We start from the raw sequence: 24,804 nt of genomic DNA, 5'->3' as shown, positions 1-24,804 counted from the left end.
AGGCGAACTGGAGGGGGTCTAAGTGTGGCCTGACCATAGGCCGGAGCAGCTCCAGAACAAGTCTCTCCAGGGTCTTCATGATGTGGGAGGTCAATGCCACCGGTCTGTAGTCATTGAGGCCGCTGGGGCGGGGTGTCTTTGGCACAGGGACGAGGCAGGACGTCCTCCACAGTACAGGAACCCCCCGGAGCCTCAGGCTCATGTTGAATACATGGCGAAGTACTCCACATAGCTGAGGGGCACAGGCTTTGAGCACCCTGGTACTGACACCATCCGGTTCTGCAGCCTTGCTTGGGTTGAGATGTTTCAGCTGTCTTCTCACCTGTTCAGCTGTGAAGCCCACCATGGTGGTTTTGTGTGGGGAAGGGGTATAGTCATGAGAGCAGGGTGGGGGACTGTGAGGAGGGGTAGGAGGGGAGAGTGGAATATGTGTTGGTTGGGGGCTGACAACAGATGGCTCATGTTGGGGATGGGCAGGGATCACAATGTCAAATCTGTTAAAGAAGAGTTTAAGTTCATTGGCCCTGTCCACACTGCCTTCCACTCCTCTGTTGCTAGTTTGCCGGAACCCAGTGATGGTCCTCATCCCCCTCCAGACCTCTCTCATGTTGTTCCTCTTATGAACATATAAAATCATTGCAACACACCAATATCACTGAATCAGTGGGAGCCCTGGGCTTGTTTCCCTGCAACAAGACGGTGCCATTGAGGGGTGATGAGAGACAGTGATACTCAAAGGGAGTTCCTTATGTCCAGTCTATTCTGCAATTTAGTTTTCATTACATTCATTGCAGAGATATGTTGCAAATGGAATCAATGTTTTCAGTGCTTTCTTGGCTATCAGGATATTCAGCCTTGACTTTGATCCAGAATGCTGGCAGAGGTGTTATGTCAAACATACTTTTCAGCTCGCCGTCCTTTGCAAGCTCGAAGAGTTGATCTCCTTCCCGCGCTGACATGGTTGACGTGAGGGTAATAACCTCACGTGCGTTCAAGTTCAACAGCGGGCGTGACAGGGAATGCAGCTGACTCATATTGCCAAATCATGTTGTTTCCTCGCAGCCCGGTAGCACATGCTTTGTAGCCCAGTACTGGTCCGCGGCCCGGTGGTTGGGGACTGCTGATTTAGAGAATGGAGGACTGAGAGGTGAACACATTGAAATGCACAGCATCATTACAGACGTCCCACCTCTGCTGGAAGTTCCGGGAGTCTCCCGCATATTGATAGTGGCTCTCTGATGCCCAGAAATTATATACAATATCCTGGAAATTGATTTTATTGAGAGGGAGAGCGAGCATCCTGATTGGTCTCTCTTCATGCTAAGAGTGGTGGAAACAATATGATATGGCGATATGAGCCCGCTGCACCTTTCCTCATTCCCTGTCACGCCCACTGTTGAACTCGAACGCATGCGAGGTCATTACCCGCGCGTCATCCATGTCAGCGCGGGAAGATCAACTCCTCGAGCTTGCAAATGACGGCGGGCTGAAAAGTATGTTTGACGTAACATCTTTGCTGGCATTCTGGATCAAAGTCAAGGCTGAATATCCTGAGATAGCCACGAAAGCACTGAAAACATTGCTTCCATTTCCAACATATCTCTGTGAAGCAGGGTTTTCTGCAATGAAAACAAAATTGCAGAATAGACTGGACATAAGGAACTCCCTTCGAGTATCACGCTCTCCCATCACCCCTCGATGGGACCGTCTTGTTGCAGGGAAACAAGCCCAGGGCTCCCACTGATTCAGTGATATTGGTGTGTTGCAATGATTTTATATGTTCACACGAGGAAAATATGCGCTGTTTAATATCCAAACGTTACTTAAAATGTTATGATGCTATTGACTTATAATTGATTTATCACTCTATTAATGTGAGGAAAATATGCGCTGTGTATTTAATATTAAATTTGTTAGATTACTCCTTTCAGAAACGAAATTGAGTGTATTAGCCACTTATAAGTGACTTATGGTTGACTTATCACCAATATTCCGGTCATGATTAACACCACATCCCCTCCCCAGTCGGCCGGTCCACAAGAATATTGTCAATATTAAACCAGTCTGCGGTACAGAAAAGGTTGGGGACCCCTGTTAAGTAGACCTATCAGTTTTCTCTGTGGATGGGCTTTACAGTCGACCTCAAAAATAATGACAATGTTGCTCACTGCACTGTTTGCAACAGTGACTTTTCTATTGCCCATGGTGGGCCAAAATGTGAAAGACATGTTGAGGTGAGTTTAACAGGTGTCATTTGTTCATTAGCATAGCCAACGTTATTTAAACTACACAAACACGAGGAAATCTGCAGATGCTGGAATTTCAAGCAACACACACAGGCTGGCTGCTGAGGAGCTACGCTATTGATGTCCTACGTGATGAGGCCGAACTCCTTGTAGACTTGCTTAAAGTTGTAATAGAATAAACATGATAATATAATATAAGTACATATTTTAATGTCACATTTTCTGCATATACCCAACTTGGTTTACAGATTAGACAAGATGATTAAACACAGTAGTACATAAACCCTTGGAGATCGACGGGGGGCGGGGGGGGGGACGGAGTAGATATGGGGTTGCAGGGGGCGGGGATGCTACCTCCCTGAAATGAGTTTTGCAGGGTGGGATGTCTGCCATTATCGGTTGAACCAGGGATCCCAGTCTCTGAGAAAGGGGGTGGACTGTCTGGGACTGAGATGAGGGGAAATGTCTCCACTCCGAGGGTGGTGAATGTCTGTAAATCCCCACCACAGAGGGCGGTGAAGACTCAGTGATCGTCCTCACATAAAACAGAGGCTGGCAGATGTGTGGAGACCGGAGGGATCGAGGAAATGAAGATCGGGCAGAAACATGTGGCTGAGAGGGGAGAGCAGTCGCCATCTTGTTGATAGTTAGAGGGGCTGAATGAGCTGTTTCTCACTTGGTGTTTCAGTGTTCCAGTCCAGTGAGGCCGGAGGAATGTAAATAGAAATGAGTGTTTATAAACACAGACTGATTTGAATGAAACCTGCACATTTCCTGTTTGGGTCTGAATTGAGTGATTTGATCAGACCAGACGCAACTTTATTGTCATTGTGGCGACTACAGATACAAAGCCAATGAAACGCAGCTGGCGTCTGTACTGGGGTCAGGACTATCACGTGACGGCTCTGCCCATTTACCTGGTCGGAAGGCGCGTCACCTGCCAATCAAGGTTTGACCCCACCCCGCCCATCAATGCGCACCTCACCATTGGCCCCTTTAATTAGCCTTGTACTTGGCCTCGGGCAATTGGCCTTTGTAATCAGTTTAACCCTGCTGGCACCGAGCCATTGGCTTCCCTGTGAATCACCTGGGCTGGACCTTCCAGTCCTATAAAGGAGCCCACGTGTGCGTGACCCTCTCTCTTTTTTGCTGCCTCCGAGGGACCACCCTGCTGTTTGTGAGTTGTGCTTTGAATAGGGTTGGGAGTGTGGATATTGTCCCTAAGCAGAAGAGATGTGCCTGCACAGAGTCAAGGGTGGTTGTGTGTGTGTGTACTTTGTCCCCACGCGATTTAATGTGATTTATTGCTGATCCGACTACTGTAAATTGTGCGCGTGTTGCTTCTGTTGCCATTTTCCCCCGTTTGCCTTCTGTAAATAAAATCCTTCACTACCCAGACTGTGAGCCCAGAACCCTTGACTTTGAGACCTGCAGAATCTGTTTCCTGACTTACAACAATTGGCGCTGCGTGGGGAAAGTGTTCTGGAACGGGCAAAAAAGCCAGTACAGGCACCGAGCATAGGATTCCCGGGTGGACCGACGAGAGAGGGATTTGAGCGCTGGCGGACCACTGTAAACCGGTTGACTGGTCCGAGCAGTGGGACCCACGTCGCAAGCACCTGCCCGCTGGGCTGCTCCGGCTGTGGGATGAGGGGGTGGGGGGGGAGGCAACATGAACCTCTCTCTTCGAGACGCGAGCTCCCTGGGGAGCCTCTCTGACCAAGAAAGCATCAACAACGCCCTATGGGTGCCGAAGCCGGAGATCAGGGAAGGCTGTACCCTGTGGGATCGGTTGGTGACCGCTGTGAGGGTCCGGTACCCCACCCTCCTGGAGTGGGATCTACACCGGCGCCCGCAATGGGGTACGGTCAGTGAGGGTACCCGGGCTGTTAAAGAGTGTGCGCTGGTCAACGGCATCTACCAGGGAGCCTGCGACTGTAATTTTTTAGCAAACACCCGGGTGACCGGTGCCCTAACAGGATCCCGGTCACCACCGCGCACACCGATTTAAATCAGTGATACTGCCCCTCATGGCACCAGCTAACGGGAGGACCGTGCGGGATGCCATCACCGTCCTGGAAGGGCTTGAATAGATGCAGCGGGGGGCACCCACCCTGGTCCGTGGGGCAGAGGCAAGGGCTGGAGATACAACCCCTCCCCGTTTTACGCGCAGGCAGCTGTACATGGACATGGATCCCCAACCCTGACCTCTACACCCTGTGGAAGGAGCTTTGTGGCGGTAGGGTGGTGGGCAACTGGTCGATTGCACCCATTCTCGTTATCATCGCTGTGTGTATATTATGTTGTGTCTGCCCAATTATTAAGAGCACGTCTGCCTATCTTTAGTCACAAAAAGCGTTAACCTTAGAAATAGTTAGTGTAAGACTTCCATTAAGATATATTCCTTTCCTTTTCACTGTGGTAACGCTTGGTGAGTGGCGTGGCTACCGAGGGGTGGACTGTACTGGAGGGGTCGTGACTGTCACGTGACAGCACTGCCCACTCCTGGTCAGAAGACACGCCCCCTGCCAATCAAGGATTGACCCCTCCTCGCCCATCACTGCGCACCTAACCACTGGCCTCTTTAGTTAGCCTTGGATATGGCCTCGGGTAATTGGCCTTTGTAATCAGCTTTAGGGTACGTCCACACTACGCCGGATAATTTTGAAAACGAAGCTTTTTCTCTTCGTTTTGCCCTCCCGTCCACACTGAGCCGGCGTTTTCAGCCCCCGAAAACGGAAATTTTCGAAAACACTCTCCAGAGTGAATAAATGTGAAAACGCTTAATATCCGGCGTAGTGTGTACGGGGTAAACGGAGAGATTTAAAAACGTTGTCGTGACAACACCACAATAACAATGCTTTTTTCTGCTTCTGCTTGGTACTGCGCAAGCTGTTATAACGCGCAGTCGGTGTGAACGGCGTGACAGCTAAATTGTAAAGTGATCTTTTTTGACTATTTAAAAACGCTGTCATGACGTGCTGGAACAGATGTTCGTTGTTTTCTTGAACGCCACCACCTAACAACTTCAGAACAGACGGACGAGACTGAAGCCATAAGGGTTAGAAATGTACTCACCAAATACTTTGACCCATAATAAATACGTATTCTCACTTCGCCCTGTTTTCTGTCCTTGCTTGTATGAAGGTAGTTTACCTATTTATGCAAGTACTTCTCTGACAATAAATGTGTAACAGCCTAATGTAACATTGTATGGAAATAACGCTGATGCAGACGTTTTATACATTTAACAAGGTGCTTTATTAATGCAACAGCGTTAGTCAGTTTTCAATGTTCGTCGTCAGCTGGGTCATACTGTCCGTGAACTCCCTGTTGATTGCCTCCATTCGCTCCAGTATTTGTTTTTTTTAATATAAGTTTTAAGTCCTGCGCGAGAGCCAAGAGCAATTCCTTTCAAGTTTCTCTAGTCTGTAACTGGACAAACGCGCACTAAGTACACCGTTTCCTCTTCGCTTGTTTTCTGTGTGTCCTGTGCATGCCCAGTAGGAGGAGATTCGCCCAAATATCCGTCTAATGTGGAAGGAGATATTTTCAAAAACGCTTAGTGTGGACGCCTGTCGTTTTTACTCGAAACCGGCGTTTTCAAAATTATCCGGCGTAGTGTGGACGTAGCCTAACTCTGCCGGCACCGAGCCGTTGGCGTTCCTGTGAATTACCTGGGCCGGGCACTTCAGACTTCCTGCATTAAAAGGGCGCCCCGTGTGCTGGACGCTCTCTTTGCCATTTCTGAGGGACCACTCTGCTTCATTTTAGGCTGAGAACCTTGGAAGAGCGCTGGAGAAAATTGTTGGTAGGCTGTGCATTGAATAGGGTTGGTGATTGTCCCTGATAGCATTGAGCCGTGTCTGTACAGTGAAGGGGCATCGTATTGACTTTTCCCTTGCACATGTATGTACTTTGTTCCCAGGTTCGTTTTTTTAATTCTCTGCGTGTGTCTCTGCCGATGCGACTTTATCCACGACTGCTGTAAATTGTGTGCGTGTTGTTTCTGTTGCCTTTGAGACCTGAAGAATCGGTTTCCTCGCTTGTAGTTCTTTCTTCCATGTGGTGGTCCAAGAGGCTCCTAAATATTCTGTAAATAAACTGCTTTATCCACTCAAGCCTACGTGTGTCCTCATTTAAAAACAAACATAGCCTGCAAGAAGTACGAGGCAGAAAGAAGAATACCCCATAGCCTGCCTGCGAGTAACAGAATTCTATTTTTTATTTGTTGTTAGTCTCCACGAAGGGAGGTGCACCGTTCCCAGAGGCACTGCAATACCGGGTCGATGCGCGGAGTGGACGGAGCAAGCCCCTATTCCATCTCCCTGTTCCAAAAATCAATTTAATATATGGTCCCCAGATACGGGACGTATCAGATATTAAACTGATAAGAACAGATTTTTTTTTTATTTCAAAATATACTTTATTCAAAAATAAATATATACAATAAACCATTCAATAACTTTTCATCCTTTACATACGTTTCCATTATACTCAGTAAAATACCCGTGTTTATAGCCACCCACGTGGCACTCCAGTAGTTCAGCTTAGCATCTCATTGTTGAGGGGTATACTCCCCACCCACCGACCCCTCCCACTCTATCGGGTGGAGAAACCTATACTGTGGTCCTTCCCCACCGGGCCCTTGCGGTGGCTGCACCGAGTTTCAGTGCGTCCCTCAGCACGTACTCCTGCAGCCGCGAGTGTGCCAGTCGGCAGCATTCTCCCACGGACATCTCCATGTGCTGGTAGATCATCAAGTTTCGGGCCGACCAAAGAGCGTCTTTCACCGAGTTGATGATCTGCCAGCAGCACCGGATGTTGGTCTCCGTGTGCGTCCCCGGGAACAGCCCGTAGATCAGAGAGTCCTCTGTCACGCAGCTGCTGGGGATGAAACGTGACACTAGCCCGTCCATCCTCCTCCACACCCTCTTTGCGAACTGGCAGTGTGCAAAGAGGTGGGTCACAGACTCCTCCTCACTGCAGTCCTCCCGTGGGCAGTGGGGTGCGGAGATGACGTTCCGGGCGTACAGGAGGGCTCTGACTGGGAGGGCCCCTCTCACCGCCAGCCAGGCGAGGTCTTGGTGCCTGTTGGTGAGATCTGGTGATGAGGCATTTTGCCAGATGAACTGGACAGTCTGCTCAGGGAACCACCCCACTGTGTCCATCACGTCCTTCTCCTGCAGTGCCTGCAGGACACTTCGTGCCGACCACTGCCTGATGGCCTTGTGGTCAAAGGCGTTCTCCTGGAAGAACTTTGCTACGTAGGACAGGTATGCCGGCAACGACCAGCTGACTGGGGCGTTGCGCGGGAGTGGGGCCAGACCCATCCTTCGCAGCCAGGGTGACAGGTAGAATCTGGGCACATAGTGGTACTTGGTGCCCACATACCTGGGCTCTACACACAACCTGATGCAGCCACATACGAAGCTGGCCATCAGGGTGAGGGCGACATTGGGGACGTTCTTGCCCCCGTTGTCCAGGGACTTGTGCATGGCGGTCCGTCTCACCCGCTCCATCTTGGATCCCCAGACGAATCTGAAGACAGCTCGGGTGATTTCCGAGCTGTTGGAGTGGGGGACGGGCCACACCTGCGCCAAGTACAGCAGCCCTGAGAGCACCTCACACCTGATGACCAGGTTCTTGCCCGTTATCGACAGGGAGCGCCCTCCCCACAGTCCCAGTTTCTGTTTCACCTTGGCAGTCCGCTCCTGCCAGTTCTTGTTGCACGCCTCAGCCCCTCCGAACCAGATCCCCAACACCTTCACGTGGTCAGACCTGATGGTGAAGGGGACGCTGGATCGGTCGGGCCAGTTGCCAAAGAGCATGGCTTCGCTCTTCGTGCGGTTGACCCTGGCCCCCGACGCTAGCTCGAACTGTTCACAGGTGCCAATCAACCTGCGAACTGACCTCGGATCAGAGCAGAAGACGGTGACGTCGTCCATGTACAGGGAGGTTTTCACTTGGGTCCCTCCACTGCCTGGCAGCGTCACCCCTCTTATGCCCTCATCCCTCCTGATGGCTTCCACAAAGGGTTCTATGCAGCAGACAAACAAGACAGGGGAGAGGGGGCAGCCCTGCCTGACTCCAGACCTGATGGGGAAGCTGTCTGTTTCCCACCCGTTGACCTGGACTGCACTACGGATGTCTGTGTAGAGCAGTCTGATCCAATTCCGGATTCCCTCCCCAAATCCCATTTTGGAGAGCACGTCCGCCATGTACGTGTGCGATATCCTGTCGAAGGCTTTCTCCTGGTCCAAGCTGACCAGGCAGGCGTCCACCCCCCTGTCCTGCACGTAGGCGATGGTGTCCCTCAGCAGCGCGAGGCTGTCTGAGATCTTCCTGCCCGGTACAGCACAGGTTTGGTCCGGGTGGATCACCTGTCCCAGAGCAGACTTGACCCTGTTGGCGATAGCCTTGGACAGGATCTTGTAGTCCACATTCAGGAGAGAGATGGGTCTCCAATTCCTAATGTCCTCCCTTTCCCCCTTCTGCTTGTAGATGAGGGTGATGATGCCCTTCCTCATGGACTCAGACATACTGCCGGCCAGAAGCATAGCGTTGTACACTTCCAGCAGGTCTGGGCCTATCCAGTTCCACAGAGCCGAGTACAACTCAGCCGTCGCCGTCGGAAGCCGTCGCTTCCGGGAGTCTTACCCGACCCGAAGGAACGGATGGAGCCTGTCAGCTCGTCCAGGGTCAGTGGCCGATCCAGACTCTCCCGCTTCCCGTCGTCTGAGACCTGCGTGATAGACGACAGGAAGTTGCGGGAGGCTGTGGATTCTGTGGCCTTTTCCTCGTACAGACCGGCATAGAAGGACTTGCAGATCCTCAGTATGTCGGTCTGCGAGGACGCGACTGAGCCGTCCTCTTCCTTAAGGTTGTGGATCACAGAGCTCCCCCTGTGCACCTTTTGGAAGAAGAAGCGTGAGCACGTCTCGTCCTGCTCCACGGTTTGGACCCTTGATCGGAAGATGATCTTGGAGGATTCAGCAGCGAGGTGCTGGGCTTGCCGGCCCTTCACCTCTCGCAGTTCCTCCCTGACATCCACCCCCTTCGACTGCAGAAGGAGAAGTTGCTGCAACTCTGTCTGGAGTTTACGCAGTTCCCTCTGCTCCTGCCTTGCCTTCTGAATACCCTTGCGGATGAAGAACCTCTTAATGTTCTCCTTGGTGGCTTCCCACCAGTGAACCGGGGAATCAAAGAAGGCTTTCAAGGTTCTCCAACCTGTGTACTCCCTCTCTAGTTCCTCGATGTTCTCTGGGGTCAGCAGCTTTACGTTCAGCTTCCACGTCCCCCTGCCTGCCTTCTGGTCCTCCCGTAAGTGACAGGTGGCTCTCAGAAGGCAGTGGTCAGAGAAGAACACCGGCGTGACGTCGGTGGACCTGACCGTGAGGGACTCAGACAGGAAGAGGAAGTCGATCCGGGAGCGGGCTGAGCCGTCCGATCGTGTCCAGGTGGCTTGCGGCTGTGCTCCACCTGTGGGGGTGCCAAAGGCGTCGCGCAGCTTGGCTGTCTTCACCATTTCCCTCAGGAGTCTCGAGGTACTGTCTAGCCTGCCGTCGGCACTGCCGGGTCCTCCAGCCGCATCAATGGTGCAATTGAAGTCTCCGGCCAGAACGACCGGCTGGGTCGTCACCAGCAGCTGTGGGAGCTGCTCGAAGACGGCCAGCCGCTCGCTCCGCACGGGGGAGGCGTACATGTTGATCAGCCGGAGTGGAGTGCCCCGGTATTTGACGTCTGCTACCAGGAGGCGCCCCGCAACCACCTCTTTAACTTGGGTGATTGAGAAGTTGCCTCCCCGCAGCAGAATCCCCAGGCCGGAAGCGCGACAATCGTTGCCCCCCGACCACACCGACAAACCTTTTTTCCACCACCGTGACCACCTCCGGTAGTTACGGAGATGTGGTAGTCCACACTCCTGGAGGAAGGTCACATCGGCCTTTACAGTGTCCAGGTACTGGAGCGTGCTGACGCATCGCCCAGTACTCTTCAAACTTCGCACATTCAAGCACGCCAATTTAAGGTCTGCCATCGTTAAGTCTTTTATTTTGGCTGCTCTCCGTCCTCACTCTTGCCATCCTGAGCCTTCATTCCCACCGCCTTTGTGAAGTTTTCCACCTCCTGTGGGCTCAGGTACTGCTGGTAGTACTCCTCCGTGTGTGGCCGTTCTGGTTCTGGGTCTGGGCCCAGGGGGTTGCTGACTTCCTGGGCTGCTTCCCCTTCCGGCTGCTGGGTGCCAGCCGTGGCTCTGCTCCCGGGTTCCCGGAGCTCTGTGCGTCTGCTGCTCTCCGCCTCCTGTACTTGGGGGGTGGCCAGCAGACTTTCTCCCCTCTCTCTCCTCCTCTCCACCTGTTCTGCCAGCCGCTTCTTCCGCCGGGGCTGCTGGCCTCCCCCAACTCCTTCCTCCTCTGAAGAGGACAGGGTACCAGGGACTGCGTGGTTCCCTGCCCTTTTCTGGCGTTGCTCCGCCTTCTGTCGCTTGGCCGCCGCCTTTTGGGTCTTTTTTCGTTTCACGACCTTCCATTCGGTTTCCGCCTCAGCTCTCCCCTCCTCCATGGACTCCTGCTCGTCGTTTGCCTGGTCCTGGAGGGTCTGCAGTGGAGTGGCAGGTCTTGGGGTGCTTGCACCTTCCTCCCTGGTCTCGTCATCCGTCCTGTCGGGTGCCTCATCTGCAGCGCTGGCGGGTACGTCCGCATCAGCCTGGGCCCTTTCAGGGCCAGCACCTCCCCTGGTCGCCTGTGCGTAGGTGCCCCCACGCTTCGGGCAGGCTCTGTACAGGTGGCCAGCCTGTCCGCAGAGGTTGCAGGCCTTGGCCTGCGTGCAGTCTTCGGTCAGGTGGCCTTCCATTTTACAGTTCTTGCACATCACCACCCTGCACTGGGCTGCGATGTGCCCTTCCTTGCCGCAGTTTCGGCACACCCTGGGTTGTCCCGCGTACACCATGTACCCTCGGTTCCCTCCGATGGCGAAGACGGAGGGGGGGTGGATGACGCTGCCGTTGGAATCCAACCTCAGCTTCACCTTCACCTGCCGTTTGCTGGTCCAGATTCCCAGCCCGTCCTTCACGTCTGCTGGTGTTCCTACGCTCTCCACATACCGAGCGAGGAACGTAAGGACATCTACCACTGGCACGTGCGGGTTGAACATGTGCACCGTGATTGTCCTTTCCTGTTGCGTAGCCGTTGCAAAGAGGGGCTGTGCTTTCAGCAGCGACAGCGGCGCCTCTGTCCCCTTCAGCTGAAGCTGCTGGTACAGCTTCTGCCACCCTGCAGCCTGCCGGAAAGTGACATCGAAGAAGCCTGCGAAGTCCTGGACGCAGTAGATGTCATCGGGCGTAAATCCGCAGCAATCCAGCAAGACCTTCCGGATGAAGGTCTCTCGGGTGAAGCCGGTGCCCCCGTTCCGGTCTCGCACTGTCAGCCTGACAGTGTTCTTGATACCCTGGCCTCGAGCTGATGTACTGCTCGCTGCTGCCATCTTCTAACTCACTGCTGTCGTCGCTGGTATGGGGTGTTAGATTGGAGGCCAATCAGCATTAGGATCCACCCCTGCGTCAGCGGGAACTCTCCTCCTCCGCCTTCTGGTCTGATAAGAACAGATTTTTTTTATTTCAAAATATACTTTATTCAAAAATAAATATATACAGTAAACCATTCAATAACTTTTCATCCTTTACATACGTTTCCATTATACTCAGTAAAATACCCGTGTTTATAGCCACCCATGTGGCACTCCAGTAGTTCAGCTTAGCATCTCACTGTTGAGGGGTATACTCCTCGCCCACCGACCCCTCCCACTCCCACGGGTGGAGAAACCTATACTGTGGTCCTTCCCCACCGGGCCCTTGCGGTGGCTGCACCGAGTTTCAGTGCGTCCCTCAGCACGGACTCCTGCAGCCGAGAGTGTGCCAGTCGGCAGCATTCTCCCACGGACATCTCCATGTGCTGGTAGATCACCAAGTTTCGGGCTGACCAAAGAGCGTCTTTCACCGAGTTGATGATCTGCCAGCAGCACCGGATGTTGGTCTCCGTGTGCGTCCCCGGGAACAGCCCGTAGATCAGAGAGTCCTCTGTCACGCAGCTGCTGGGGATGAAACGTGACACTAGCCCGTCCATCCTCCTCCACACCCTCTTTGCGAACTGGCAGTGTGCAAAGAGGTGGGTCACAGACTCCTCCTCACTGCAGTCCTCCCGTGGGCAGTGGGGTGCGGAGATGACGTTCCGGGCGTACAGGAGGGCTCTGACTGGGAGGGCCCCTCTCACCGCCAGCCAGGCGAGGTCTTGGTGCCTGTTGGTGAGATCTGGCGATGAGGCATTTTGCCAGATGAACTGGACAGTCTGCTCAGGGAACCACCCCACTGTGTCCATCACGTCCTTCTCCTGCAGTGCCTGCAGGACACTTCGTGCCGACCACTGCCTGATGGCCTTGTGGTCAAAGGCGTTCTCCTGGAAGAACTTTGCTACGTGGGATAGGTATGCCGGCAACGACCAGCTGACTGGGGCATTGCGCGGGAGTGGGGCCAGACCCATCCTTCGCAGCCAGGGCGACAAGTAGAACCTGGGCACATAGTGGTACTTGGTGCCCACATACCTGGGCTCTACACACAACCTGATGCAGCCACATACGAAGCTGGCCATCAGGGTGAGGGCGACATTGGGGACGTTCTTGCCCCCGTTGTCCAGGGACTTGTGCATGGCGGTCCGTCTCACCCGCTCCATCTTGGATCCCCAGACGAATCTGAAGACAGCCCGGGTGATTTCCGAGCTGTAGGAGCGGGGGACGGGCCAGACCTGCGCCAAGTACAGCAGCCCTGAGAGCACCTCACACTTGATGACCAGGTTCTTGCCCGTTATCGACAGGGAGCGCCCTCCCCACAGTCCCAGTTTCTGTTTCACCTTGGCAGTCCGCTCCTGCCAGTTCTTGTTGCACGCCTCAGCCCCTCCGAACCAGATCCCCAACACCTTCACGTGGTCAGACCTGATGGTGAAGGGGACGCTGGATCGGTCGGGCCAGTTGCCAAAGAGCATGGCTTCGCTCTTCGTGCGGTTGACCCTGGCCCCCGACGCTAGCTCGAACTGTTCGCAGGTGCCAATCAACCTGCGAACTGACCTCGGATCAGAGCAGAAGACAGTGACGTCGTCCATGTACAGGGAGGTTTTCACTTGGGTCCCTCCACTGCCTGGCAGCATCACCCCTCTTATGCCCTCATCCCTCCTGATGGCTTCCACAAAGGGTTCTATGCAGCAGACAAACAAGACAGGGGAGAGGGGGCAGCCCTGCCTGACTCCAGACCTGATGGGGAAGCTGTCTGTTTCCCACCCGTTGACCTGGACTGCACTACGGATGTCTGTGTAGAGCAGTCTGATCCAATTCCGGATTCCCTCCCCAAATCCCATTTTGGAGAGCACGTCCGCCATGTACGTGTGCGATATCCTGTCGAAGGCTTTCTCCTGGTCCAAGCTGACCAGGCAGGCGTCCACCCCCCTGTCCTGCACGTAGGCGATGGTGTCCCTCAGCAGCGCGAGGCTGTCTGAGATCTTCCTGCCCGGTACAGCACAGGTTTGGTCCGGGTGGATCACCTGTCCCAGAGCAGACTTGACCCTGTTGGCGATAGCCTTGGACAGGATCTTGTAGTCCACATTCAGGAGAGAGATGGGTCTCCAATTCCTAATGTCCTCCCTTTCCCCCTTCTGCTTGTAGATGAGGGTGATGATGCCCTTCCTCATGGACTCAGACATACTGCCGGCCAGAAGCATAGCGTTGTACACTTCCAGCAGGTCTGGGCCCATCCAGTTCCACAGAGCCGAGTACAACTCGGCCGGTAAGCCGTCACTTCCGGGAGTCTTACCCAACCCGAAGGAACGGATGGAACCTGTCAGCTCGTCCAGGGTCAGTGGCCGATCCAGACTCTCCCGCTTGCCGTCGTCTCAGACCTGCGTGATAGACGACAGGAAGTTGCGGGAGGCTGTGGATTCTGTGACCTTTTCCTCGTACAGACCGGCATAGAAGGACTTGCAGATCCTCAGTATGTCGGTCTGCGAGGACGCGACTGAGCCGTCCTCTTCCTTAAGGTTGTGGATCACAGAGCTCCCCCTGTGCACCTTTTGGAAGAAGAAGCGTGAGCACGTCTCGTCCTGCTCCACGGTTTGGACCCTTGATCGGAAGATGATCTTGGAGGATTCAGCGGCGAGGTGCTGGGCTTGCCGGCCCTTCACCTCTCGCAGTTCCTCCCTGACATCCACCCCCTTCGACTGCAGAAGGAGAAGTTGCTGCAACTCTGTCTGGAGTTTACGCAGTTCCCTCTGCTCCTGCCTTGCCTTCTGAATACCCTTGCGGATGAAGAACCTCTTAATGTTCTCCTTGGTGGCTTCCCACCAGTGAACCGGGGAATCAAAGAAGGCTTTCAAGGTTCTCCAACCTGTGTACTCCCTCTCTAGTTCCTCGATGTTCTCTGGGGTCAGCAGCTTTACGTTCAGCTTCCACGTCCCCCTGCCTGCCTTCTGGTCCTCCCGTAAGTGACAGGTGGCTCTCAGAAGGCAGTGGTCAGAGAAGAACACCGGCGTGACGTCGGTGGACCTGACCGTGAGGGACTCAGACAGGAAGAGGAAGTCGATTCGGGAGCGGGCTGAGCCGTCCGATCGTGTCCAGGTGGCTTGCGGCTGTGCTCCACCTGTGGGGGTGCCAAAGGCGTCGCGCAGCTTGGCTGTCTTCACCATTTCCCTCAGGAGTCTAGAGGTACTGTCTAGCCTGCCGTCGGCACTGCCGGGTCCTCCAGCCGCATCAATGGTGCAATTGAAGTCTCCGGCCAGAACGACCGGCTGGGTCGTCACCAGCAGCTGTGGGAGCTGCTCGAAGACGGCCAGCCGCTCGCTGCGCACGGGGGAGGCGTACATGTTGATCAGCCGGAGCGGAGTGCCCCGGTATTTGACGTCTGCTACCAGGAGGCGCCCCGCAACCACCTCTTTAACTTGGGTGATTGAGAAGTTGCCTCCCCGCAGCAGAATCCCCAGGCCGGAAGCGCGACAATCGTTGCCCCCCGACCACACCGACAAACCTTTTTTCCACCACCGTGACCACCTCCGGTAGTTACGGAGATGTGGTAGTCCACACTCCTGGAGGAAGGTCACATCGGCCTTTACAGTGTCCAGGTACTGGAGCGTGCTGACGCATCGCCCAGTACTCTTCAAACTTCGCACATTCAAGCACGCCAATTTAAGGTCTGCCATCGTTAAGTCTTTTATTTTGGCTGCTCTCCGTCCTCACCCTTGCCATCCTGAGCCTTCATTCCCACCGCCTTTGTGAAGTTTTCCACCTCCTGTGGGCTCAGGTACTGCTGGTAGAACTCCTCCGTGTGTGGCCGTTCTGGTTCTGGGTCTGGGCCCGGGGGGTTGCTGACTTCCTGGGCTGCTTCCCCTTCCGGCTGCTGGGTGCCAGCCGTGGCTCTGCTCCCGGATTCCCGGAGCTGTGTGCGTCTGCTGCTCTCCGCCTCCTGTACTTGGGGGGTGGCCAGCAGACTTTCTCCCCTCTCTCTCCTCCTCTCCACCTGTTCTGCCAGCCGCTTCTTCCGCCGGGGCTGCTGGCCTCCCCCAACTCCTTCCTCCTCTGAAGAGGACAGGGTACCAGGGGCTGCGTGGTTCCCTGCCCTTTTCTGGCGTTGCTCCGCCTTCTGTCGCTTGGCCGCCGCCTTTTGGGTCTTTTTTCGTTTCACGACCTTCCATTCGGTTTCCGCCTCAGCTCTCCCCTCCTCCATGGACTCCTGCTCGTCGTTTGCCTGGTCCTGGAGGGTCTGCAGTGGGGTGGCAGGTCTTGGGGTGCTTGCACCTTCCTCCCTGGTCTCGTCATCCGTCCTGGCGGGTGCCTCATCTGCAGCGCTGGCGGGTACGTCCGCATCAGCCTGGGCCCTTTCAGGGCCAGCACCTCCCCTGGTCGCCTGTGCGTAGGTGCCCCCACGCTTCGGGCAGGCTCTGTACAGGTGGCCGGCCTGTCCGCAGAGGTTGCAGGCCTTGGCCTGCGTGCAGTCTTTGGTCAGGTGGCCTTCCATTTTACAGTTCTTGCACATCACCACCCTGCACTGGGCTGCGATGTGCCCTTCCTTGCCGCAGTTTCGGCACACCCTGGGTTGTCCCGCGTACACCATGTACCCTCGGTTCCCTCCGATGGCGAAGACGGAGGGGGGGTGGATGACGCCGCCGTTGGAATCCAACCTCAGCTTCACCTTCACCTGCCGTTTGCTGGTCCAGATTCCCAGCCCGTCCTTCACGTCTGCTGGTGTTCCTACGCTCTCCACATACCGAGCGAGGAACGTAAGGACATCTACAACTGGCACGTGCGGGTTGAACATGTGCACCGTGATTGTCCTTTCCTGTTGCGTAGCCGTTGCAAAGAGGGGCTGTGCTTTCAGCAGCGACAGCGGCGCCTCTGTCCCCTTCAGCTGAAGCTGCTGGTACAGCTTCTGCCACCCTGCAGCCTGCCGGAAAGTGACATCGAAGAAGCCTGCGAAGTCCTGGACGCAGTAGATGTCATCGGGCGTAAATCCGCAGCAATCCAGCAAGACCTTCCGGATGAAGGTCTCTCGGGTGAAGCCGGTGCCCCCGTTCCGGTCTCGCACTGTCAGCCTGACAGTGTTCTTGATACCCTGGCCTCGAGCTGATGTACTGCTCGCTGCTGCCATCTTCTAACTCACTGCTGTCGTCGCTGGTATGGGGTGTTAGATTGGAGGCCAATCAGCATTAGGATCCACCCCTGCGTCAGCGCGAACTCTTCTCCTCCGCCTTCTGGTCTGATAAGAACAGATACTACACTTGATCTTAGCCAAGAGGCCGAGAAGCGATACCCACAACTGTCCGGACCCTTTCGGATCCTGCTAGTCTTCCCTCTATTAAGTTGGGCCGACTGTCTACAGGACACCGATTTATCCTACTTCTCTCCAACGTTTGAAGTAGATTTGGTGTAATTTCTCTCAATCTTTGACATAAGTTGTATTTTTCTCTCTTGTCGCGAAATCTCTCTCGGAATACAGCTGATCGTGTAAAATAGCTGATATTGCACCAACCAAATGAGAGAGGCGGCCCTGGTTTGTATGAATACTCCTCTTCTCAGCTGATAGTCCTGTCGAACTGTTCCACCCGCCCTCTCTAGCGTCTGATGTTAGTGCAAGCGTGATGACGTTTACGGAAGGCGTTGCAGCAAGAGAAGCAAAGTTTGGGCCGGGTCGTTCGGCGGGCCCGGCGGGGCAGGTGACTGGGGAGGGGGGACCTCCGGAAACGGGAGAAGTGTGGATAGGAACATCGGATGGAAGCGATGGCTGGGGTTGTAAATGGGGGAAGTGAGGCCGTTTGATGAGGGACGATGGGTAGTTGGGGGGAGAGGGACGGGGTAGAGTCGGACGAAAGGGAGGGGGTAGGGTTGCAACTTTGACAATACTTAAATGTGAGCTGGCATGTGGCAAATAACGGCATAGCAGTCAATGGATTATTTCCACAGAGAAAAAAAATCTAACCGTCCGGCTGGACTTCAGCTTTTTGACCAGAGCTGGTTCCGTTAAGAAATTGGTGATAATCGGGAGAATGTGGGTACACTGCTTTCCTGATATCCCAAGGTCTTTCTGCCATATGCCACAAGCCAAATACTGGAGATATTTATGAATATTCCGCATTTGCCTAAATTTGTGCAGCTCCATCCAACATTTAACAACGTTCTCCAACCTATGGCTTACTACATCTCCAAGGAGAGAAAAAGGTGGAAATCTGAGGAAAAGAGGCATAAAATACCGAAAAGGATTCGGTGGTAATGCAGCGTTCTGTAGAGAATGATTCAGATGTGATGTGATTCTTAATCATGGCAGAGATCTTTCATCAGTTCTAAGGAAGAGCCATTAACCTGACACATTTGCTCTGTTTCTCTGCAGAATGCTGAATGAAGTGACAAGTATCCCCAGCACTTATTTTCATTGAAAAGATATTGCCGTTCCGTCATTGTGGTGGCTGGATCGAAATCCTGGAACGCCAATGCTTTCCCCCTCAGGAGTACAGAGATCCTTAACCAGAAGAAGTGCGGTTGTTCCAGATGCATTCACTGTCACTTCCTTTGGGCAATGATGGATGTGCAGTGAAATCTCACATTGGCAATGAAGTGTGGATTCTGAAAAGCCAATAACTAAAAATAGCCTTATAGAACACTACAGCACAGTGCAGATCGTTCGGGCTAACCACTCCCTCCTAAATCACCCTCTACTTTTCTAAAATCCCTTTCATGTCCAGAATATATCAGCCTCTACCAACACTCTGGTAGTCAGTGTGTTCCACACACCACTCTCTGTGCTTTATATAAAAAAAATCTTACACCTGATATCCCCCTGTACTTTTCTCCGGTCACCTTAAAATGATGCCCTCTGGTATCAGCCACTTCTGCACTGGGAGGAAAGGTCTCTGGCTGTCCTTCAAGTGTACCTGAAGATGACTTCAGCTTGTGATCATGCGTTCCCCTTTTCAGCATCATTCGTGATTGTGCAGGATGATGGCAGTTCCGTTTGTGCAAGATTGGGATCTGCTGCAGACTTTGGGTGAAGGAGCATATGGTGAGTAAGTCATGCAGTTCAAAAAATAATTCTTAAAAACTGGTTTGGTAGATTAGCAATAGCACTCATTTAAGGAGGTATTTCTTAACTTGCAGCAAAAGTCTGGAGAAAGAAACGCCCCACGAGAAGGGTGCACCATCTGTGGAGAATTCCCAAGGAAGTTAGGGTGATAATAACATGTGTTATAATGAGGATTAATTAATTGACGGTAGGCAAGAGGACTGGGAAAGTTTAAAACTACAAGGTATGCCACAAAAATTGTAAAGAATGTGGAACATATAAGAAAATTATTAAAAATATTGATGGGGTTTTTACAGAAATACAAGCAAAAAGCCAAAAGTAATGTTGGTTTTTGAGGCTCATTGTAAAATTGGGAATGAGAAGGTACAGATTCTAAATAATGAAAATAATAACAGATTGCAAAGGTCTGTAGGGAGAGAGAAATTTTTATTTTTATCAGTGAAAAAGTACAGGACAAATTTGTGTCTTTACAAATAAGTGGCATCAGAGATAGTGGATGCATTGCTTGTAATCTGAGGAGACCGGATGTGTGTTCTCTATATTTTCAACAAATTTGAGATAAGTGGCTTATCCGGTGATGCAGAGTACACAAGCCTGTGATGTGATGAGCACAGGTTAAGTGAACGAGCAGAAAGGTGGCCTTTGAAATATAATGTAGAACAAAATCTGAAGTTGCCTGCCTGCCCTGGAAGGAAGAATGAAAAACTTGATGGTTAAATAGAGAGGTGATTAGAGAATGTTGCAGTGCAAACTCAATCTCTAGCACACAAGAGTGGTGTGTAGGTTATTGTAAGGATTATGGAAAACAAAGGTAAGGATGTTTTGTAGCAAATTTATTGGGAGCTCGTGAGACAACACCTGGCGATCTGTGTACAGTTTAGATCTCGTCTTTAAGGAAGGATATATTTGAATCGGGATTCACGTATGGGGGCGAGGGGTGAGCGAGTAGGGAAGAAAGAGAGGTGATCTTACTGAAGCAAGATTCTGAGGGTGTTGTCAGACAAGATGCTGAGACGATGTTTCTCCAAGTGAGGATATCGAGAAAATGGGATATAGTTTGAGTAACTGGTTTCCCATTGATCAGGAGATGAAGAAGAATTTCTTTTGCAGGTTGTGATCCTTTGGAATTCTCCACTTTAAGAGTTGTGGTAGAGCCATAGAATATACAATATATTGCAGGCATATGAACTACATGGAAATCTACAGGTGCAGAGGGAGAGTTGGAAAGTGGTGTTGAGGCCAAAACCAGATCAATAATGATCTTATTGCATGGGGTAGCGGGGATGAAGAGCCACTTGGCTCATGCTCTGTTTCTGATGCATTTAACTCAATGGAGTATTGAGAAGTTTTGCAATGCAGACAACGGTTTTGTATTTGATCATAGGGTACAACTGGCAATTAGTCGATGAACAGAGGAAGCAGTGACAGTGAAGAAAGTGGTCACCACACATGCTTGTGACTACCCTGATAACATCAAGAGAGAAATCTGCATCAATAAGATGTTGAACCATGAAAAGACTGTCGGCTTTTATGGGCATCGTCGAGGCCCATATCCAATACTTGTTTTTGGAGTATTGCAGTGGAGGAGAGCTCTTTGATAGAGTAGGTAGGATCTGTGCTTAAACTTAGGGTTTAAAATAGAGAAGTTTGGGTTGAGGGGGGAAAGGGTTAAAGATGTTTTGTATACGGATTGGCTAATTTTAATAATTTTGGTTGTACTGTTGCTGTCACTTTTACAGATATACTTGTGTGGGTTCTTTAGTAACTGCACCTTTGTGTCCTGAGCTGGAAAAAGCTGGCATCCACTCCCAGACATTCTCCCTATAGAACACCCAGAAAACTAAATTATGGGAGAAATGGAACATCTGAAGTTGTACATAATACATTTCCAGATGTTATGGGGACAAAGCAGGACAGGCTTTAAAGTTCAGTATGTAAGCTGCTTCAGTTGTCCTAGGTTTTTTGGTCTGTGGGCTAAATAGGGCATGTTGGAGAATCCATCTACTTGGGCACCTGAGTGAAATGAGGCCTGGGATTTGGGATTAAATTTGAGCATGATGTAAAATGACATAATTTCAGACAATATTAATGATTTGCGAACTGATCCCAAGTTCAGCCTTTGATTAATGTGATCTGCCTTCCCACAGAGCCTGACGTGGGGATGCCCGAGGCAGATGCTGATGGGTTTTTCCAGCAGCTGATAGCAGGAGTGGTAAGTGCTCCTCATTATTTATCCCTTTGTTTTAAGTGAGTGTTTATGACGTGCAGCAGCAGTTTTCTCTATTTCGACGTACATTACTGAGCATGATCATAGATGGATTGACCTGCCCATGTTTGCTCTCGAAGAGCTTTGTTTGCCAGAATTGAACTAGCACTATAACCAGCAGTAAGGAGGTTAACAGTGCTTTGTCCCAATTTTCAAATGAGATCAATTTTGGAGCTCACCATAGTTCCCTTTGACAGTAAAATGCTGTTCATGGATGGGTGACCTCCCAAAGCATCTTCAGAAGTTTCATCATTCTTCCAGGCCAGCCTTCATACTCAACTTTCATATCGGCACTGGAAGTCTAGTGTGCACCCAGATTAAGTCACAAAATATTCTCTGAACCGATTGTCCAGCAATTGTATCTGACTAATTCTGCCAGAAACCTGTTCCATTTGTACAATTGATATTTTGTGGACTTGGAGAATTAGAAAAAGATGTAAATTCAGAATACCTGATTTATATTTGTCTTTGCCTACTTTCAGGAATATCTTCACAACAATGGAATTACACACAGGGGCATCAAGCCAGAGACTCTGTTACTTGGTGACCAAGGTATAAGGATGCAAATCTCTTCACTTTTATTGTGTAATAGAACAAAAATTGAAAATTGTTATGCCTTATTCACAGCAGTTCAGACATTTAGACAATAGGTGCAGGAGTAGGCCATTCGGCCCTTCGAGCCAGCACCACCATTCACTGTGATCATGGCTGATCATCCACTATCAGTACCCAGTTCCTGCCTTATCCCCATAAACTTTGATTCCACCATCTTTAAGAGCTCTATCCATCTCTTTTTTGAAAGCATCCAGAGACTTGGCCTCCACAGCCTTCTGAGGCAGTGCATTCCATATATCCACCACTCTCTGGGTGAAAAAGTTTTTCCTCAACTCTGTTCTAAATGGCCTGCCCCTAATTCTTAAACTGTGGCCTCTGGTTCTGGACTCACCCATCAGCGTGAACATGCTTCCTGCCTGCAGCGTGTCCAATCCCTAAATAATCTTACATGTTTCAATAAGATCCCCCCTCAGCCTTCTAAATTCCAGAGTATACAAGCCCAGTCGCTCCAAGCTTTCGACATATGACAGTCCCGCCATTCCGGGAATTAACCTTGTGAACCTACTCTGCACTCCCTCAATAGCAAGAATGTCCTTCCTCAAACTTGGAGACCAAAACTGCACACAGTACTCCAGGTGTGGTCTCACCAGGGCTCTGTATAGCTGCAGAAGGACCTCTTTGCTCTTATACTCAATTCCCCTTGTTATGAAGGCCAGCATGCTATTAGCTTTTTTCACTGCCTGCTGTACTTGTATGCTTGCTTTCAGTGACTGATGTACAAGAACACCTAGATCTCATTGTGTTTCCCCTTTTCCTAACTTGACTCTATTTAGATAATAATCTGCCTTCCTGTTCTTACCACCAAAGTGGATAACCTCACATTTATCCACATTAAACTGCATCTGCCCACTCACCCAGCCTGTCTAAGTCACCCTGCATTCTCATAACATCCTCCTCACATTTCACACTGCCTCCCAGCTTTGTGTCAATGGCAAATTTGCTAATGTTACTTTTAATTCCCTCATCTAAATCATTAATATATATTGTAAACAGCTGCGGTCCCAGCACTGAACCCTGCGGTACCCCACTGGTCACCGCCTGCCATTCCGAAAGGGACCCGTTAATCACTACTCTTTTCAGTCAGCCAGACAATTTTCAATCCATGTCAGTACTCTGCCCCCAATACCATGTGCCCTAATTTTGCCCACTAATCTCCTATGTGGGACTTTATCAAAGGCTTTCTGAACGTCCAGGTACACTACATCCACTGGCTCTCCCTTGTCCATTTTCATAGTTACATCCTCAAAAAATTCCAGAAGATTAGTCAAGCACGATTTCCCCTTCGTAAATACATGCTGACTCAGACCGATCCTGTTACTACTATCCAGATGTGTCGTAATTTCATCTTTTATAATTGACTCCAGTGTCTTTCCCACCACCGACGTCAGGCTAACCGGTCTATAATTTCCTGTTTTCTCTCTTCCTCCCTTCTTGAAGAAAGGGACAACATTAGCCACCCTCCAATCCACAGGAACTGATCCTGAATCTATAGAACATTGGAAAATGATTACCACTGCGTCCACGATTTCTAAAGCCACCTCCTTAAGTACCCTGGGATGCAGACCATCAGGTCCCGGGGACTTATCAGCCTTCAGACCCAACAGCCTATCCAACACCGTTTCCTGCCTAATATAAATTTCCTTCAATTCATCCATTACGCTAGGTCTTTTGGCAACTATTACATCTGGGAGATTGTGAAGACAGATCCAAAGTACCTGTTCAACTCCTGTCCTGACGAAGGGTCTCGGCCTGAAACGTCGACTGTACCTCTTCCTAGAGATGCTGCCTGGCCTGCTGCATTCACCAGCAACTTTGATGTGTGTTACCTGTTCAACTCATCTGCCATTTCCTTGTTTCCCATAATAAATTCACCCGCTTCTGTCTTCAAGGGCCCAATTTTGGTCTTAACTATCTTTCTCCTTTTCACATACCTAAAGAAGCTTTTACTATCCTCCTTTATATTCTTGGCTAGTTTACCTTTGTACCTCATTTTTTCTCCACGTATTGCCTTTTTAGTTACCTTCTGTTGCCCTTTAAATGTTTCCCAATCCTCCGTCTTCCCACTCGTCTTTGCTATGTTATACTTCTCTTTTATTTTTAGAACTATACTCAAGCCCTCAGCAACAATATTCGTACCAGTTGACAGTGATGAAAAGCTGAATGGGTCTTGAGTCAGTGATCCTTTCTGTATCTTTGTTCTCTTTGTTCAGTGTGCAAAGCATTTCTAGCAACGTAACAGGCTGAGATGTGCACATTCTTCAATAACTGCAGTCATCTCCATGCTAGCAGGTAGGAAGACCGACTGAATCCCTTCTCACCCACAGAACAGGTGAATGCCATTGCCCAAACTGATGTAACTTCAGGTGAGATAACCGAATGAATCCATTCCAAAAGTCTGAGCAAGTGAATGGCCTCTCCCCATGTGTAAAATGACAGGCATGCCAGTCAGTCAGATGACTGAGTGAATCCCCCCCCCGCCACAGTCTGAGTAGGAAGGATGATCGATTGAATCCTTTGCTCCACTTAAATATCTGGACAGAGACAGCAAAACTGGCGTGTTGTGTTTGAGATTCCTGTAGATAAATTCCTTGTCATTTTTATCCTGTAAGAAGATTTACAAAATCCATTAATGGGTGAAGGACAACATTTCAGATGAGATCACTTGAGTTGTCAAGGTGTTATCTGACATCACACTGTTACAGTGAGGGTCAACGCAAGTTGGAGAGAGAAATCATCTAACTGGGCAGAGTGCTGGTATCTGGAATTAAATGGTATCTGGAATGAAACTCTCTGATGCTATTCTGTCACTATAAGAATGGGGCATTTCTGCCATCCCCAATCTGTGACCTGGCTCAGTTTGACTCTCCTCATTGGTATTATTCCCTGTTCCCACTGAGCTACATGGGTGTCTCGTTCCACAGTAACTGAAACACTCTCACACAAATAGCCTTTGTTGACCTGCAGCCGGGATTTTCTTTTACGCACTGTTAATTTAAAGTGCCACAGTTTAAACGCCATATAAAAATTTGCTGCTGAGATGAGTGGTTGGTCTGTTAAAAGGAATTAGTGAATAT

At 51.1% G+C, this 24,804-nt stretch overlaps 1 protein-coding gene, 1 non-coding gene and 1 pseudogene across 4 annotated transcripts; 1 reads left to right on the top strand and 2 right to left on the bottom strand.

The window, feature by feature from the left end:
- The first annotated feature begins 3,129 nt into the window (after window positions 1–3,129).
- On the top strand, window positions 3,130–24,196 carry LOC140206717 (serine/threonine-protein kinase Chk1-like). 3 transcript variants are annotated; one of them, XM_072274900.1, is made up of 5 exons: window positions 3,130–3,423; window positions 18,160–18,828; window positions 20,997–21,061; window positions 21,598–21,667; window positions 23,941–24,196. In XM_072274900.1, exons 2-5 carry the CDS (start codon window positions 18,765–18,767, stop codon window positions 23,964–23,966), a joined length of 225 nt encoding a protein of 74 aa, XP_072131001.1. In that variant the 5' UTR covers window positions 3,130–3,423; window positions 18,160–18,764; the 3' UTR covers window positions 23,967–24,196. The 3 variants fall into 3 exon arrangements, 2 of the variants coding, with proteins under 2 accessions (XP_072131001.1, XP_072131000.1); XM_072274899.1 differs by lacking the exon at window positions 3,130–3,423 and adding an exon at window positions 17,462–17,488; XR_011888365.1 differs by lacking the exons at window positions 3,130–3,423; window positions 20,997–21,061; window positions 21,598–21,667; window positions 23,941–24,196 and adding exons at window positions 17,462–17,488; window positions 20,234–20,389.
- LOC140208723 (U2 spliceosomal RNA) lies at window positions 6,495–6,688 on the bottom strand. The gene has a single exon (XR_011888888.1). It is a non-coding gene; the product is annotated as a U2 spliceosomal RNA (small nuclear RNA).
- On the bottom strand, window positions 16,952–17,083 carry LOC140208803 (U2 spliceosomal RNA; annotated as a pseudogene).
- Window positions 24,197–24,804: the final 608 nt, after the last annotated feature.

This window comes from Mobula birostris, chromosome 13, assembly GCF_030028105.1.
Source record: "Mobula birostris isolate sMobBir1 chromosome 13, sMobBir1.hap1, whole genome shotgun sequence".
Lineage (NCBI taxonomy): Eukaryota > Metazoa > Chordata > Chondrichthyes > Myliobatiformes > Myliobatidae > Mobula > Mobula birostris.
This window is presented reverse-complemented; position numbering and strand designations above follow the sequence as displayed.